At 41.8% G+C, this 12995-nt stretch overlaps 1 protein-coding gene across 1 annotated transcript in view; it reads left to right on the forward strand.

Annotated features, from left to right (window-relative positions):
* The window catches only part of SGIP1 (SH3GL interacting endocytic adaptor 1), a gene marked incomplete at its 5' end in the record, with an annotated part of 99305 nt that overhangs the window by 61934 nt on the left and 24376 nt on the right, over nucleotides 1-12995 (forward strand). The window contains 2 exons of the mRNA XM_080922129.1: nucleotides 4239-4304; nucleotides 5221-5280. Of these exons, the coding sequence (XP_080778255.1) occupies nucleotides 4239-4304; nucleotides 5221-5280 (126 nt within the window). The remainder of the gene's footprint in view (nucleotides 1-4238; nucleotides 4305-5220; nucleotides 5281-12995) is intronic.

The raw sequence follows: 12995 nt of genomic DNA on the forward strand, positions 1-12995 counted from the left end.
TGTTTCTTGTCGAAGTCGTTTTGATGTGTGTTTACCACAGCCACCAGTTTTCTCTTGAAAGCACTTTCTCAGCTAAGGAAGGCAGCACTTTAGCCTTACAAATGAACAGTCTACAGAATGTGAGAATGCATGTGTTTTGTAGGACTTTTCTCATGCTGTGTTCAAGAAGTCACCAAGGAAGGTGCTAATGTTTGGATGTTCCTTGTAACAAGAAGTATTCTTCTCCTTTGAGAGAAAATGTTCAGATCAGATGTAATATATTTTTAATCTTGGAAAGTTTGCTTTCTTGAACCTTCATTAGTTTTGGTTATCTGAGGTCATAGACATTGGCATTGGGATACTTGAGAACTTTTTTTTTCACATGGCTTTTCAGGGCTACGTGGTGAGTTCCCCCCGGGGCAGGGGGAGCTATCATTTTTTCAGCAAATACCTCTGTACCTCTCTCTCGGTGTGCACTGTGATGAAAGTGAGGGGGCTAAGAGGGGCGACTCAGAGGGAATCCCCACCATCACACCTCCCAACTCCCCCCCTTCCACTGCATGTTGTCTGATCCCAGCTTCCCTTCCCACTTCCCTGTGTGACCTTGCTCCCCAGTTCTTCTATGCTGTTAAACCAGCTGGCCCCTTCTGCACTGCTTGGGGGAATCATTCACTCAGTTCAGTGAGTTCCTGCTGCTACTTATGGAAGAGCATATCCTAGAATCACCCATTTGAGAAGTAACTAGATAAAGCCAGAAGCTCCTCTGGAAAATAACTTCCCATTTCTTCCCAGAAAAACAGGTGGTGTGCCTCAAAGGACCACAACGCAAATTTCAGCTCTATCTGCATTCTATACTTTAAGCCAGACCGTCCCCTGCCCCAACACACACATAGACCTTCAAGTTTGGGTTAAATTAATAAATTGAAAATATAACCACTTTCCCAATTTCATGTGATTTTTTTTTCCTTTCAGACAGATTTTTTTTTAGAATTTTCTACATAGCTGTTCTGTATCAATTAGAACAATTTAAATGTCCCTGATTTTCAATGTATATTAATAGTATTAGCTCATTTCTCAGATTATTTTTGTTAATTTTTGTAATTACTAACCTTCCTCCATCGTATTCTTGATTTCAGTGATTATTTGGCCAAATCATGTCCTAATGTTAGGCTTCCTCAAGTTCATTCATTCTATACACTCCATTTGATTTGCTTTGTTGGGATAAGAAGGAATTAACATGAGCTGTCACTCAGAACACAGAGAACCACACTCTGTCTCCGGCCATTCAGTGTGTTTTTTCCACTGACTGTAACTCATGGAGGAAACTGAGCACAGGGAATCTGAGCAGTGTTCCTGCTTTTGGGGCAGCGTGTTCTCTACTCCCGGCTGCACAGATCTCCAGCTACAGCCAGCAGCATTGCACCTCCTCAAACCTAGTGTATTTTCTTTCAAAGATGAACCACAGAGGACTTGAAAACTGCAGACAAGTAGGAAACTGGTCCAAATGTCTCCTGCAGAGAGGTGAATCCTCATCTGCTCCTTGGGTTCTGCGGTTTTGATTTGGTTTCATCTGACTAAAGTCCTCACACACCTGGTCTTTATTCCTTTCTGCTTTGGGGCACATGGCCGCCATTTTTCTCTGAAGTTACTCCATAGCAGAGTGACCAGGCAGCAGCCTCTTGTGTGCTATTGTTTCCGGTTTTCCCCCAAAGTCTGTGCTCTGCCTAAAATAACAACTCACCATAAGCATCAGTTTGGGGGACTTTGAAAATCCACAGCAAGTTTCTGAAATTGGTGGATGCATTTTTAGTGCAAATCTGTGCAACATTTGGCAGTACACCTCAGAAAGCTGAGTTGAATCACACACTCCTGAGCTACAGAATGAGACCCTATCTCAAAAAAAAAAAAAAAAAAGGAAATCAAATCTCCCACATACAATAATTTATAAGAAAATGTCCATAATGAAGAGTTCTTACATAGTGTATGATATTTTTTTAACTTAAGAAACGATCAATTTTTAAAATGTCATCATTTTTATATGACAAAAACATTTTATATCTCAAATGCGTCAGGGTAGAATTTTTTTTACATACTAGCCTTGTGAGCCACCCCAACTGTAGACAGCTAAGGATGTGAAAAGATGTGCTTCTAGAATGGAGAAGATGTATAGATGACTCCTGTGCTAGAAAGTGCCCGTAGGATCAGCACTATGTGAGTGAGGGTAAGAATAAACCTATTGCTATTAATGGACTAAAATAAGGTGTTTGAAGTCATAAGAATCAGATAAGAGCTAGCAGGAGAGATGACAGAACCTTGTCTCTCCTCACAGATATCCACTTTAGCACTTGCTTCTTCCTGTGTGAGAAGTTCCATGTTTCTTTATTTATCTGTTTAGATGTTTGTAAAATATTTCCTAGAATGCCACGGCAAAATGATGAAAAGCAAGCATTTTCTGCCTCGTTAATCATAACAGGGTAATTCCCTGGCAGTTGTGCATTTTGATTTGCATCTTTAATGTGGCAGGAATCTATAACAAAGTGAGTGTCAGATGAACTTTGATGTCTTCTTTGGTCCCTAACTTGAGTAAAAGTGACTTATTCTAAGTAATGCAGCCTAAAGTATTTTCTCTAATGGGGCAGCAAATCTAAATTTTATAAACTTTCTTTGTGGGGGAGTTCTATTCATGCAGAGTTAGTCTGCAATGGAAACAAAAGATGTTGTATTTTGTCAAGCATCTGTGCCTGTATGCCCATTTGATGGGACAGACGTTCTCTGAGTCATTTTACCAAGAAGGAAGCTATGAGTACAGTTAAATATTGACAGTTAGCATCCTGGAACCTGGGGCTTGAGAGAAGGCTCAATAGTTAAGACTCTAGTTCCAAGGAATTAGGCGCCCTCTTCTGGCCTCTGAGGGCACTAGCACACATGTGGTGCGTAAACATACATGCAAGTAAAGCATCCATACATACAAAGTATATTTATAACTGATTAATTTGTTTATTGTAAAAAGTGCCTTTTGTTCTTCAAGAGATTAATTCTTAACAAACTTAGTTTGTCAGATGGTATACAAACCTAAAATCAACTCCAGAAAATCCAGCGCCTTCTTCTGGCTTCCTTGGGCACAGTATGAACTTGCCTCCCTAACCCACCTCAGCACACACAGACACACACACACACACACACACACACACACATTTACATACATTCACAGGCTCACATGCACACATACACATTCACACATAGATACACACTCACAAACACATAGACACTCTCAAACACATGTTCACGTATACACTTTTCATTTTAAATCTTAGAACCTAAAGAATTGAAAAAGAAAAGTTTTCCTGGCATATATCCTAAGTCTAGGCAGCAGGTTAATAGAATGACTTCCAGAAGTGTCACTGTGCATGAAACATTTGATGGATCTTAATTCCTGTGCTTAACTTCTCTGCCATGAGGGTAGGTGTCCCCATTACTGGTTTTATTTGCTTATCTATTGAGGTTCTAATAACACCTTTAAAGCCTGTGGTGTTGTTTTTTAATTTCATAGAGTTAAAAAGAACCAAGTCCTTGTATTTGTAATTTGGTAAAAAGAGAATGGGTAAAGATCCAAAATAGTTGAGATTCAAAGTCATCCAACTCATAAAGCTGTGTCCAACTTCCCAAGATGTTTAGCCACAGTTGGAACCATCATCAAAAATACCAATATAATACGAACATTCAAAAATGATTTTTGACTGTCAACAACAAGTACAAGCAAATTAACTACACTGCTCACAAAGGAACCCTGGGTTTATACTTCTGCTTTTTGGTCAAGTTACAAATTAGCTCCTTCTTCCTGGGGGATGTATGTGCCTGGTGATCTTCTTGAGTTGTCAGGGCTATGCTGGGATTTGTGTTAGTAGACGTGCATCTGGTCCCTTGAGAACTGCATTTGAGGGAAGTATTCTTACAGAAACTAATTATTACTAATAGTCCCTGAGATGGTGGGGCATAACTCCTTCCCTGCAGCTGGTTTCTACCACATTGACAGATGCTGAACCCTGACTCTTTTTAATTCAGTTTTTCCTCACAGAATCATCTCAAGTACACTCATTGATTTCCATCTTCATCCTAATCCCAATGTCTTAGCCTTAAGTTCTTTCCTTTTGCCATGAAAACCATCCCCGCCTTGGTCGGTATATTGCGCTTCTCGGTTTCATTTGGAATCTGTCCTTGAGCTTTTGTTTTCCATTCGTCTATGTTTCTTTGGTTTGTAGTGTCAGAAGATGATGTTTTTTATGACAAACTGCCCTCGTTTGAAAGGCGCTGTGACATGCCTGCAGGTATGGTGCTAGCCGAGTGATCTTTAGATACTTAGACTTCAAATCCAAGCTGTCTTCCATCTGAGCGCTAGAAGCTTCATAGACATGCTCCTCCCCTCATGAGTCCCAGTTCCTCTCAGACGCACCCTGTACATGTCCTGTCCATTACGGAAGCCATGTCCCTGAACCTATTTTAAGTGGACATATGAAAGAGCAGCAGGTTGCATGACAGTTTCTCAAAAAGAGAAAAGGCTCAAACCCAGGCGAGAGTCATTGCTGTGTGAATTTTCAGAGGAACTGATTTAAGTACCCGGAAATCTATTGTCTGCTTTCTGATTTGACAGTTAATGAGGCGCCACTGGAAGTGCCTCTTCTCTTTGGTGCAGAAGTAAAGGATGTGTTGTGACTGGATGCCTAAGGCGGTCCCCAGAGAGGGACAGGAGATCTCTGACATCATCTGCGGACTTTAAATTGATATGCAATGCTGTCGTCATTGAAAAGCTAAGCAAACGTTGCATATAAACCGCTAGCCAAGTTTATCACTGTGCCAACAAGCAAGGGGGTGACATTGAAGATGAGAAGGATACAGCAATTGCTGAATGAAAGTTTGCCCAAATTAATACAGTTGACATTTGCTGACACCCCGTGCATGGCCAGGAAGACGTCTGCTCCATGTGTCCAAGTGCCTAGCCTCAAGCTACCTACACGCGTGTCCATCCCTTCAGTCTCCATAGCTTCAATTTTGCTGTGTTTGCTCAATTTTAAGGAAAGAAAAACAACTCTAGCCTCCAGCCTTCCCTTTTCCTGCACGCTAACGGCATGCAGTGCCTCCCCTTCCCCGTAGTGAGATTAATTACCTGCTCTGTAACTCACATCATGTCCTTCTCTCTCCCTTTCCTTAACCTTCCCCATCCCGCTTCAACTCCTGGCCAAACAGAGAATGAACAGCCCTCCCTCGTTTGGTTTGACAGAGGAAAGTTTTATTTGACTTTTGAAGGTAAGTAGTGCATAGCATATACCAGATTCTAACTCATGGTCTCCCCTTCCTGTGCTGTTTCTTAATTCTCACTTTTAAATTCCCGGTTCTCCTCAAATTTTCTGATTTTGCTTTCTCCACTGAAAATGCTATGGCTACTTGGAAAGCATCAAGTACTAAAGAAAGCATTTTATGAATTTGGTTTGTATGTGTTCTTCAATTTTCTACCCTGAACAAATTAAAGCTGATTTGCAGTTGACATTGGTTACTTAATTAACGATGGCCCATTAAAAGCAGAACAAAACAGAACCTTCTTTGGCTAAGGAACTTGACTCTGTCAACCAGGCTCTTGTCTAATCCTTTTGCAAGTGTATGCGGCAAACTCGAGCACGTTTGGGGTTGGTTTAGAAAACTGACATTTCAGATCTAGAATCCAGTCCTGTAAACTGTGTGTGTGCATGTGTGTGCATGTGTGTGAGTGTGTATGTATGTATGTGTGCATGCATGTGTGTGTGTGAGTGTGTGTGTGCATGTGTGTGTGTGAGTGTGTGTGTGTGTGTGTGTGTGTGTGTGTGTGTGCATGTTGTGAATGTTCACAGGGGAATCAGAGAAAGAGAAGCAATAAGAAGTGGCATGGAAAAGTTTGGTCTCATCTCCCAAAATTGCTACTGTAATGACCGCCCAAAAGTAGACAACCACTGTTGAACTTGCCACTCTAGAAAGAGAAACACATAAATATAATATGTTTCTAAGCTCAAGGTTTGACCATTTGTTCTATCCTCCATCAAAGGTTAGCAGCCTTCTGTTTTGTGTTTAACTTGTAACTCACAGCCTGGAAATTTGATTAAATGGCACACTTAAGCTATACCAGTGTGGAGAAGGAGAACTGAGTACTTTACCTAGTTAACCAACCATTTTATGCATAAAGATTTATCATATAAGGTCTTATTTTGTATAATTTTAAATAGTGAAGTTTATACCAGGCCAAAAGTTGGTAAAAAAAAAATAGCAATAATATGTATATATACTTTTTGTCTTTCTAAAATTGATAACATTATTGAATTTGTCTTTGTGGTTTGTGACAACAAGAACTTGACTGCGTTTTAGTGCAGTTTTAAAAATTATAGTGGCTGAAATATATGAGCAGTATGAAGCACAGCAAAACAAAACTCACCCAACAATGAATTTTTTTTCTTCTAAGATAGGAGCCCTTAAAGCACAGTAGCTCATACAGCTGCAGAAACATGATCTATCTCAAGTCTTTCTGATGCCTGAAACCTTTTAGAGCAGGTACTAGGCGATTTTTCCTGAGAAGATGCCCTTTTTCCTGTGTACCTTTATTACCCAAAGCCATTAGTTTTGTAATAAGAAATATGGTAAATGCACAAACTCATGACCACCTAAATTTTCTCATCAAATCAGCTGAAATGAAAAGGTGAGAGTGTGGGGCTGGGCACCCCTACAATCCCGGCACAAAGAGCCTGATGCATTGGGGGGTAATCAGGGATAGTTACAAGCTCTGTACCAGAGAGAAGCTGTCCGAAACCAAACACGAAATGTGCAAGCATCTTTTTTACTGCGGGTACATCAGGGATGTGCTGGAAGTGGCTTCAGGATGGATGGGAAACTAACGTGCGCACAAACCCACACCTGGGCCTGCCAAGGCTCTAACTCTCATTCAGCTGAGCCACTAGCAAAGTCCACACTCACCCTTTTAGGCTAGGAAATTAATATAATAGAGCATCATATGTATAGATCAGTTTCTGGGTGTTTTTGCCTAGGGAATCCTGAAAAGAGGGCAAAGGTTATGTTCTGTTGTCGTGATAAGATGATGTAGAAATGGCTGCGTTGTAGAACACCTGAAGGCCGTCTCTCCACTTCAGTGTTTATAATCCGAAAAGCCGCCCATCACGTTCTGTTGAACAGTGTTTGTTTAACAGAGTCTCTAGCACACTCGTGTTTGAGCACAATGATTTTTATTAATCACACCTTTCTTCGGTGCTTCATCCAGAGAAAGAAGAACTGGAAGGTTCTCCTGTCAAAATCTTCACTTGTTTTGAGAAGCTTTGCATCTAATTGCTGACTTCTGAATAACCCTTTTGTGTCCAAAACTTCATTGTGCATTTTTTCCTGTTCACATTTGTTCTTAATCATGATGAGAATTCTACACTCACTCCATGAATGTTTGAGTCATTGGCCAGTCTGCCAAGTAACTAATGAACATTAACCAGGGAGCTTAGTTTTAAAAGACATGAAGTAACTCAGACTTTCTAACAAATGAGGTACAAAGACTTAGACCAAGGTTATAAATTACAGGGCTTCTAGATATACCTCGATGCTTCTAAGAAATATATTTCATAAATATTTTGCTATACATATATTTTACATTGAGCTTATTAAGAAAATTGTTTAAATGCTAGTGACTTTTTTAATCAGCCAAAAGAAAATCCTGGGCCTGAGAATAGATCTCAGTTTGGTAAAGCCTTATCACCAAGTATGAGAACCTAGCACACACCACCCCCAAAGAGCAGAAAGCACCATCCACACTATAATTTCAGCACCATGGAGGTGGAAACATAGGATCCCAGGAATCAGTCTAGTCAGATGGTGAATTCCAGGTTCAGCAAGAGACTCTGTCTCAAAAGTAGGTTGCAGAGTAACTGAAGAAGATGCCTCTGGCCTTTGCCACAAGCCCACATGTCACACCGGTCCACAAGGCACACTCCTGCATGAACACTCATACACAAACACACATGTATTCATGCACACGCACACAGTGTGTGTGGCTGCTCAAGCCATCAAGTATCCTCAGGTAGAACGAAATGATGTTTCCGTGACATGTCACTGCGTCTAGCGGATAAATTCTGCAGTGCCTTTTAATGTCAAGATGTTTCCAAAAATGCACTGCCTTTCTCCTAGGATGGCTCTTTAAACTATAAAAGCATCTTGCATCTGATGGTGAAAATCAAAGAACAACAACAAAAACATCCTTGCTGCTGTGAGTCCTCTTGTGTCTCAGCCCACCTTGGTCACCTGTGTCACACTACCCTCTGTGATCCTGCATGGCGCCCCACCTCCTCTTGGCCCACTTAGCACCCACTCTCTACATTTTCAATCTCTTTGCTGAACTCACACTCTCTTCCTTAACTGAATCCCAGCACTTTCCAGGGACCCACTTTTGTCCAAAGCAGTCTCCACGGACTGTGTTTCACCTTCCTGTGGGCCACATGCCATGGGGCTAAGAGTCAGGCTTAAATCCCTACAGCCCTGCGTTGCATGTCAAAACCTCCTGACTGTAGACATCGGTCATTTGATCACCTATCCGGTCGCTCCACCGGCTTCTCTTGTTATTCCTTGACCCCTGACCTCAGGGCCTCCCTCTGCATTTCTCTGTGAAGTATGACCATTCTGTGAGGATGACCCATCCAGCACAAAGTCTCCAGGGCCTCTCCAGTTTCTTCATTACCAACTTGTTTCCTCTACTCTGCTCAGCATCAGCACCCTGGCAGGGTTCAGTTTAGCCACTTCATAACTAAAACTTGTCATATACAATAGGAACTATGTTAATCAAGAATCGTCTCATTCAACAGCATCTGTTGAGCATTAGATGCATACAAATGTCTTGCTGACCATTCCACACCAGAAAAAAAAATTCCTTTGCTACATAGCTTGCTTCTAGCGTGCAGGATAAAAAAAGAGAGAAATAAGTATCATCTAGAGTGTGAGGATAGTAATGAGTTCTATATGAGGTAAAACATGGAAGGGTTGGGGAATATTAGAAGTGAGGGCATAAATAGCAAATAGAGCAACGCCCAAGCACTCACTCACTGTGCAGGGAGCGCTTCTGTGTTCTCATTAATGAGATTTGAGTGATGGTTTTCAAATGCCTCCCAGCAGGCAGAGTAGAAGTTTAAATTCCCACTGCCTTGTGGGAGACGCCCTGTGTCACTCCCTCAGCCCACAGTATTCCAAGTCTCAGCTTCAGAGCAGGGCTGTCCCTCCGTCCCCCATTCCAGCTCCCCAGCTCTTTCATCCCCAGACACAGCTTGCCTGTGCCTCCCAGAGACTTCCTCTTCCACCCTCTCCAGTCTGACTCTGCCCACCAGCCCATCCTCCATTCGGGCTCTTTTCTGTATCCTGGTCAGACCTCAGAGAGGGAAGATGTTTCTGAGAGCACCTCGGTCATCTCTGCAATAAGATACTCTTTTCTCTCTCTACTCGTGTTGTCTCTGAGAAACAGCACTTCAAATGTCTGGCCAACTTAAGCAGGCTTTTAGTGCCCCTAAATAATTACTGGTAAATCATAATTATATACAGAAAACACACACCTATTTCTCTCTCTCTCTCTCTCTCTCTCTCTCTCTCTCTCTCTCTCTCTCTCTCACACACACACACACACACACACACACACACACACACACACACACACATGTGGTTCTAGGGATTGAACCTGTAGCTTCACAGCCACCAGGCAGATGCCCTGTCACTGACCACCAACCCAGCTCACTTTTCTTCACACAGACGTGAATTGGAAACCTGTAAGAGTTTGGAAAGGCTCGGTATGTTTTCCATCACAGTCTCTAATTAACTCACTTGGAAGTCATTAAGGAGAGGAAAATTGAAAGGTGTGGACAGTTTTCTTGGAAGCACTTGCTTTGCTAAATTCCTAGAGTTCTTCGGGTGGGTGGGGCCCTCTAATTGTACCTATCCCACTCAGGGTAGGTACAATATTTTCAATGAACACATGAGAATTAATGAGCACTCAGTGCCAAACTTGCCACGTTAGGATGTCAGGATGGTGAAACAATACAAGAACGTAAAGAGCATCAGTTCAAGTCCGTCTTCATCCCAAATCCAGGCACAGTACTTGCCCCTCTGAGACTGTGTGGTCTGTGGTATGCTGTGAACTGTGTAATCACTTAATAACAAAGCTCACACAAGGGCTTGCTTCTTTGCTTTAACATACTAACTTCATTTAAAAGGTTAAAGTGCGGTTGAAATCTGCAAAAATGTGCTTCACAGGGAAATAGGTGAAGATTTAGATTTTCCCAATCTCTCTTCATGGTAAACTAGTTTCTTGGCTCTCAGAATGAACATAGATGTTGGCCTGTTCTTGCTGTTTGAAGACATTTCCCCGCCTCACTCACATTGAGTGTAACATGAGTGTGCTGCAGACAGAATGGGCAGATTATTCATCTTGTTTGAACAAGGTATCTAGGTCAAATGTGTGTGGGAGCACCCAAGGAGATCATGATTATCCAGAACTCATATCAAAATCTCTCTGGTTAAGTAGTTGTAGCAAAGTTTAATAAATGGTAGCTTCTAAGCCAAGTGTGTTGCTAGGCAAGGCATACCTGAATAGTAGAATCATGTATCATGTATTTATTACTTTAGCATATCTAGGTATTCCTAACTTTTCCAGTAATGGTGCTGCAAGATGTCTTGGATAACCCACATCACAGAGCTACCACAGCAATAGTACCGGCTTGAGTTGTTCACACCAGGACCGAAAGTGGGGCACTCTTACTACTCACATCTCAAGAGGTGAATGCAGATGCAGGAACTTGGGAAACATCTTCAAGTTAGCACAAAGTTTGTGATTAGATCCATTCAGAGAGAGAAAATTATTGTTAAATCTTAAAAGGTTATGTTTTAATCACCACAGTTGTGCCTCATAAAGCTCCTAACCTTTTGGATTTAGTGTCGCTTAGTCTTTGTTTTATAAACTTCGAAATGGAAGGGAGGGTAGTCATCCAGCAGGATAATTAAGAAAATCAGACGGGATTGACTTTGCTCATTAAATTATTATATCACCTGAAAGGGTTCAGTTTTGTTACTTTTAATTATAGAGGCTTTGAAGTTGCATTCAAACTGATTAAGAAAGATAAAGAGATGTGACAAACGGTGCTGGATCCCAGACACTGTGTTTTCCAGATTCTAGTATTTTTCTCCTCTCTGATGGCATCTGTTAGGTCTTTGTTGATGGCTGAGTCTTGTATCTCCATCAGATTCTGCCCCTCAGTGTATTTTTCTCAACTTAAGACCATGATGGTCCCAAGTGCAGGGCCCTAAACTTTGTTATGCTCAAAAGAAACTGAGCACAAACCAACAAATGGAAAAATATGCCCAGAACAAGAGACTTCCTGCTTTACTGAAGATAGACACTTTCACCCCTCAGGAGATGAACCCCAAGGGCATATCACACTTGCCTGGGTGCAGATGTAAATTGTTGAACGGGAAGATCACAATGCCATAAGCCCTGGTAGAAGAGTTCTTACACAGAGACAACGGGAACTCTGAAGCATGAAATCAGCACTTCCCTAGGACAGGAAGAGGAAATAGCCCATCATTAATAGATCAGAAAAATTAACAAAGATTCACTCCTTCCTTCTCTCAGTGGATACAACTGTTCTGTCACTCTTCTTGGCTATAAGTCCCCGTGTTGGAACATTATGAATCTCAAGCAAAATGGTGTCTGCCTTCTAGAAACACACAAACTCCAGGAATGGAGCATTTCCCATAAGGTGGCTTTAGCAAAGGCATGGGAGGGCTGCAAAACTCTGGAAAAGCACAGGGTGTTAACTGAGAAGAACCAACAGCATCTTCTTGGAGGGAAGGGGACTTGCCCCATCTGACACTAAAGAACCAGGATTTAGAAAGCTAACTGCTTGGGCTTGAAAGAAAGACTTATATGAGGTCGAGGTGAGGAACACCAGGCTTTTACCCAGCAATAATAAATCCTGGGCAAGTGAGGAATGTTTGCAAAGGTGGGCCAAATAGATCAAGACCATATTCTAAAGTGCTTTGCCTCCAAGGTGAACTTTAAGGGCTTTTCCAGGTGGTGGTGTATGAGCATCTTTGACATTTAGACTTAGAATCAGTGAGAAGTTAGGTAGATAGTCCAGGAGATGGTAGTGGAATAAGTTAATACTAATAATATCATCAGAAAAATACCATTGAAGTAGCAACTTTCCAGATCTAATAGTATGGATGAAAATTGGAAGGTCAAGTTCACCTTCAGATAAGGAGCCATCTAAGAAGCTGTAGACAGTCACGCCCCCTGGCACTGTCAAGTGTCATTTGTTCTCTGAAGGTAAGCAGAGTCCTGCCCGTTGAGTGAGAGAACCAGAGGGAAGTCTTTTGTTAATCAGGAGGAAGAAATCAACAACAGTGACTTCCTGTGCAGCATCCACTGAAAATAAGTCCAGGAGAAAATGGACTGTGAAATCAGGAAGCAGTCTGCTGAGCATCTGGCTCTGGATCCACAGGCAGGAAGGCTTAGAGCAGCAGCAATGAAAGTTGCTTCATTGTGTTTTTCTCTTTAAAAAAAAATTAGTGACTAATTTTGAGTGGGTTGGCAGCAGTTATGTTTTTGTAGAAACTATTAATGCCCTAAAAGTCATGCTGTCTCCTTTCTGTTGTACATCCTTGCCTATGGCAATGTCTGAAACTAAGTGGCATTCTAAGTGTAACAGCCTGACCCCTAGAAGGAAATCTACAGAAAAAAAGCATCAGCATCTTCCTGGCTGTTATCACAAATACAAGTTATCGTGGGACTTGTGGGCTGTGTCTTTTCCTTCCTACCTGCTGCCCATCAGTGCCCCCAACACTCCCTCGAGCATGTGTCCTTGACTCTGATATGGACTTAGTTTACTTCTGTTTTTTCTCCCTCTCACTCTCACGCATGAGTGCTTACATACTTGAGACTGAGGGAACGTTTATATTTGTTGGCTCAT

Source organism: Micromys minutus, assembly GCF_963924665.1.
Source record: "Micromys minutus genome assembly, chromosome: 9".
In the NCBI taxonomy this organism is placed as follows: Eukaryota; Metazoa; Chordata; class Mammalia; order Rodentia; family Muridae; genus Micromys; species Micromys minutus.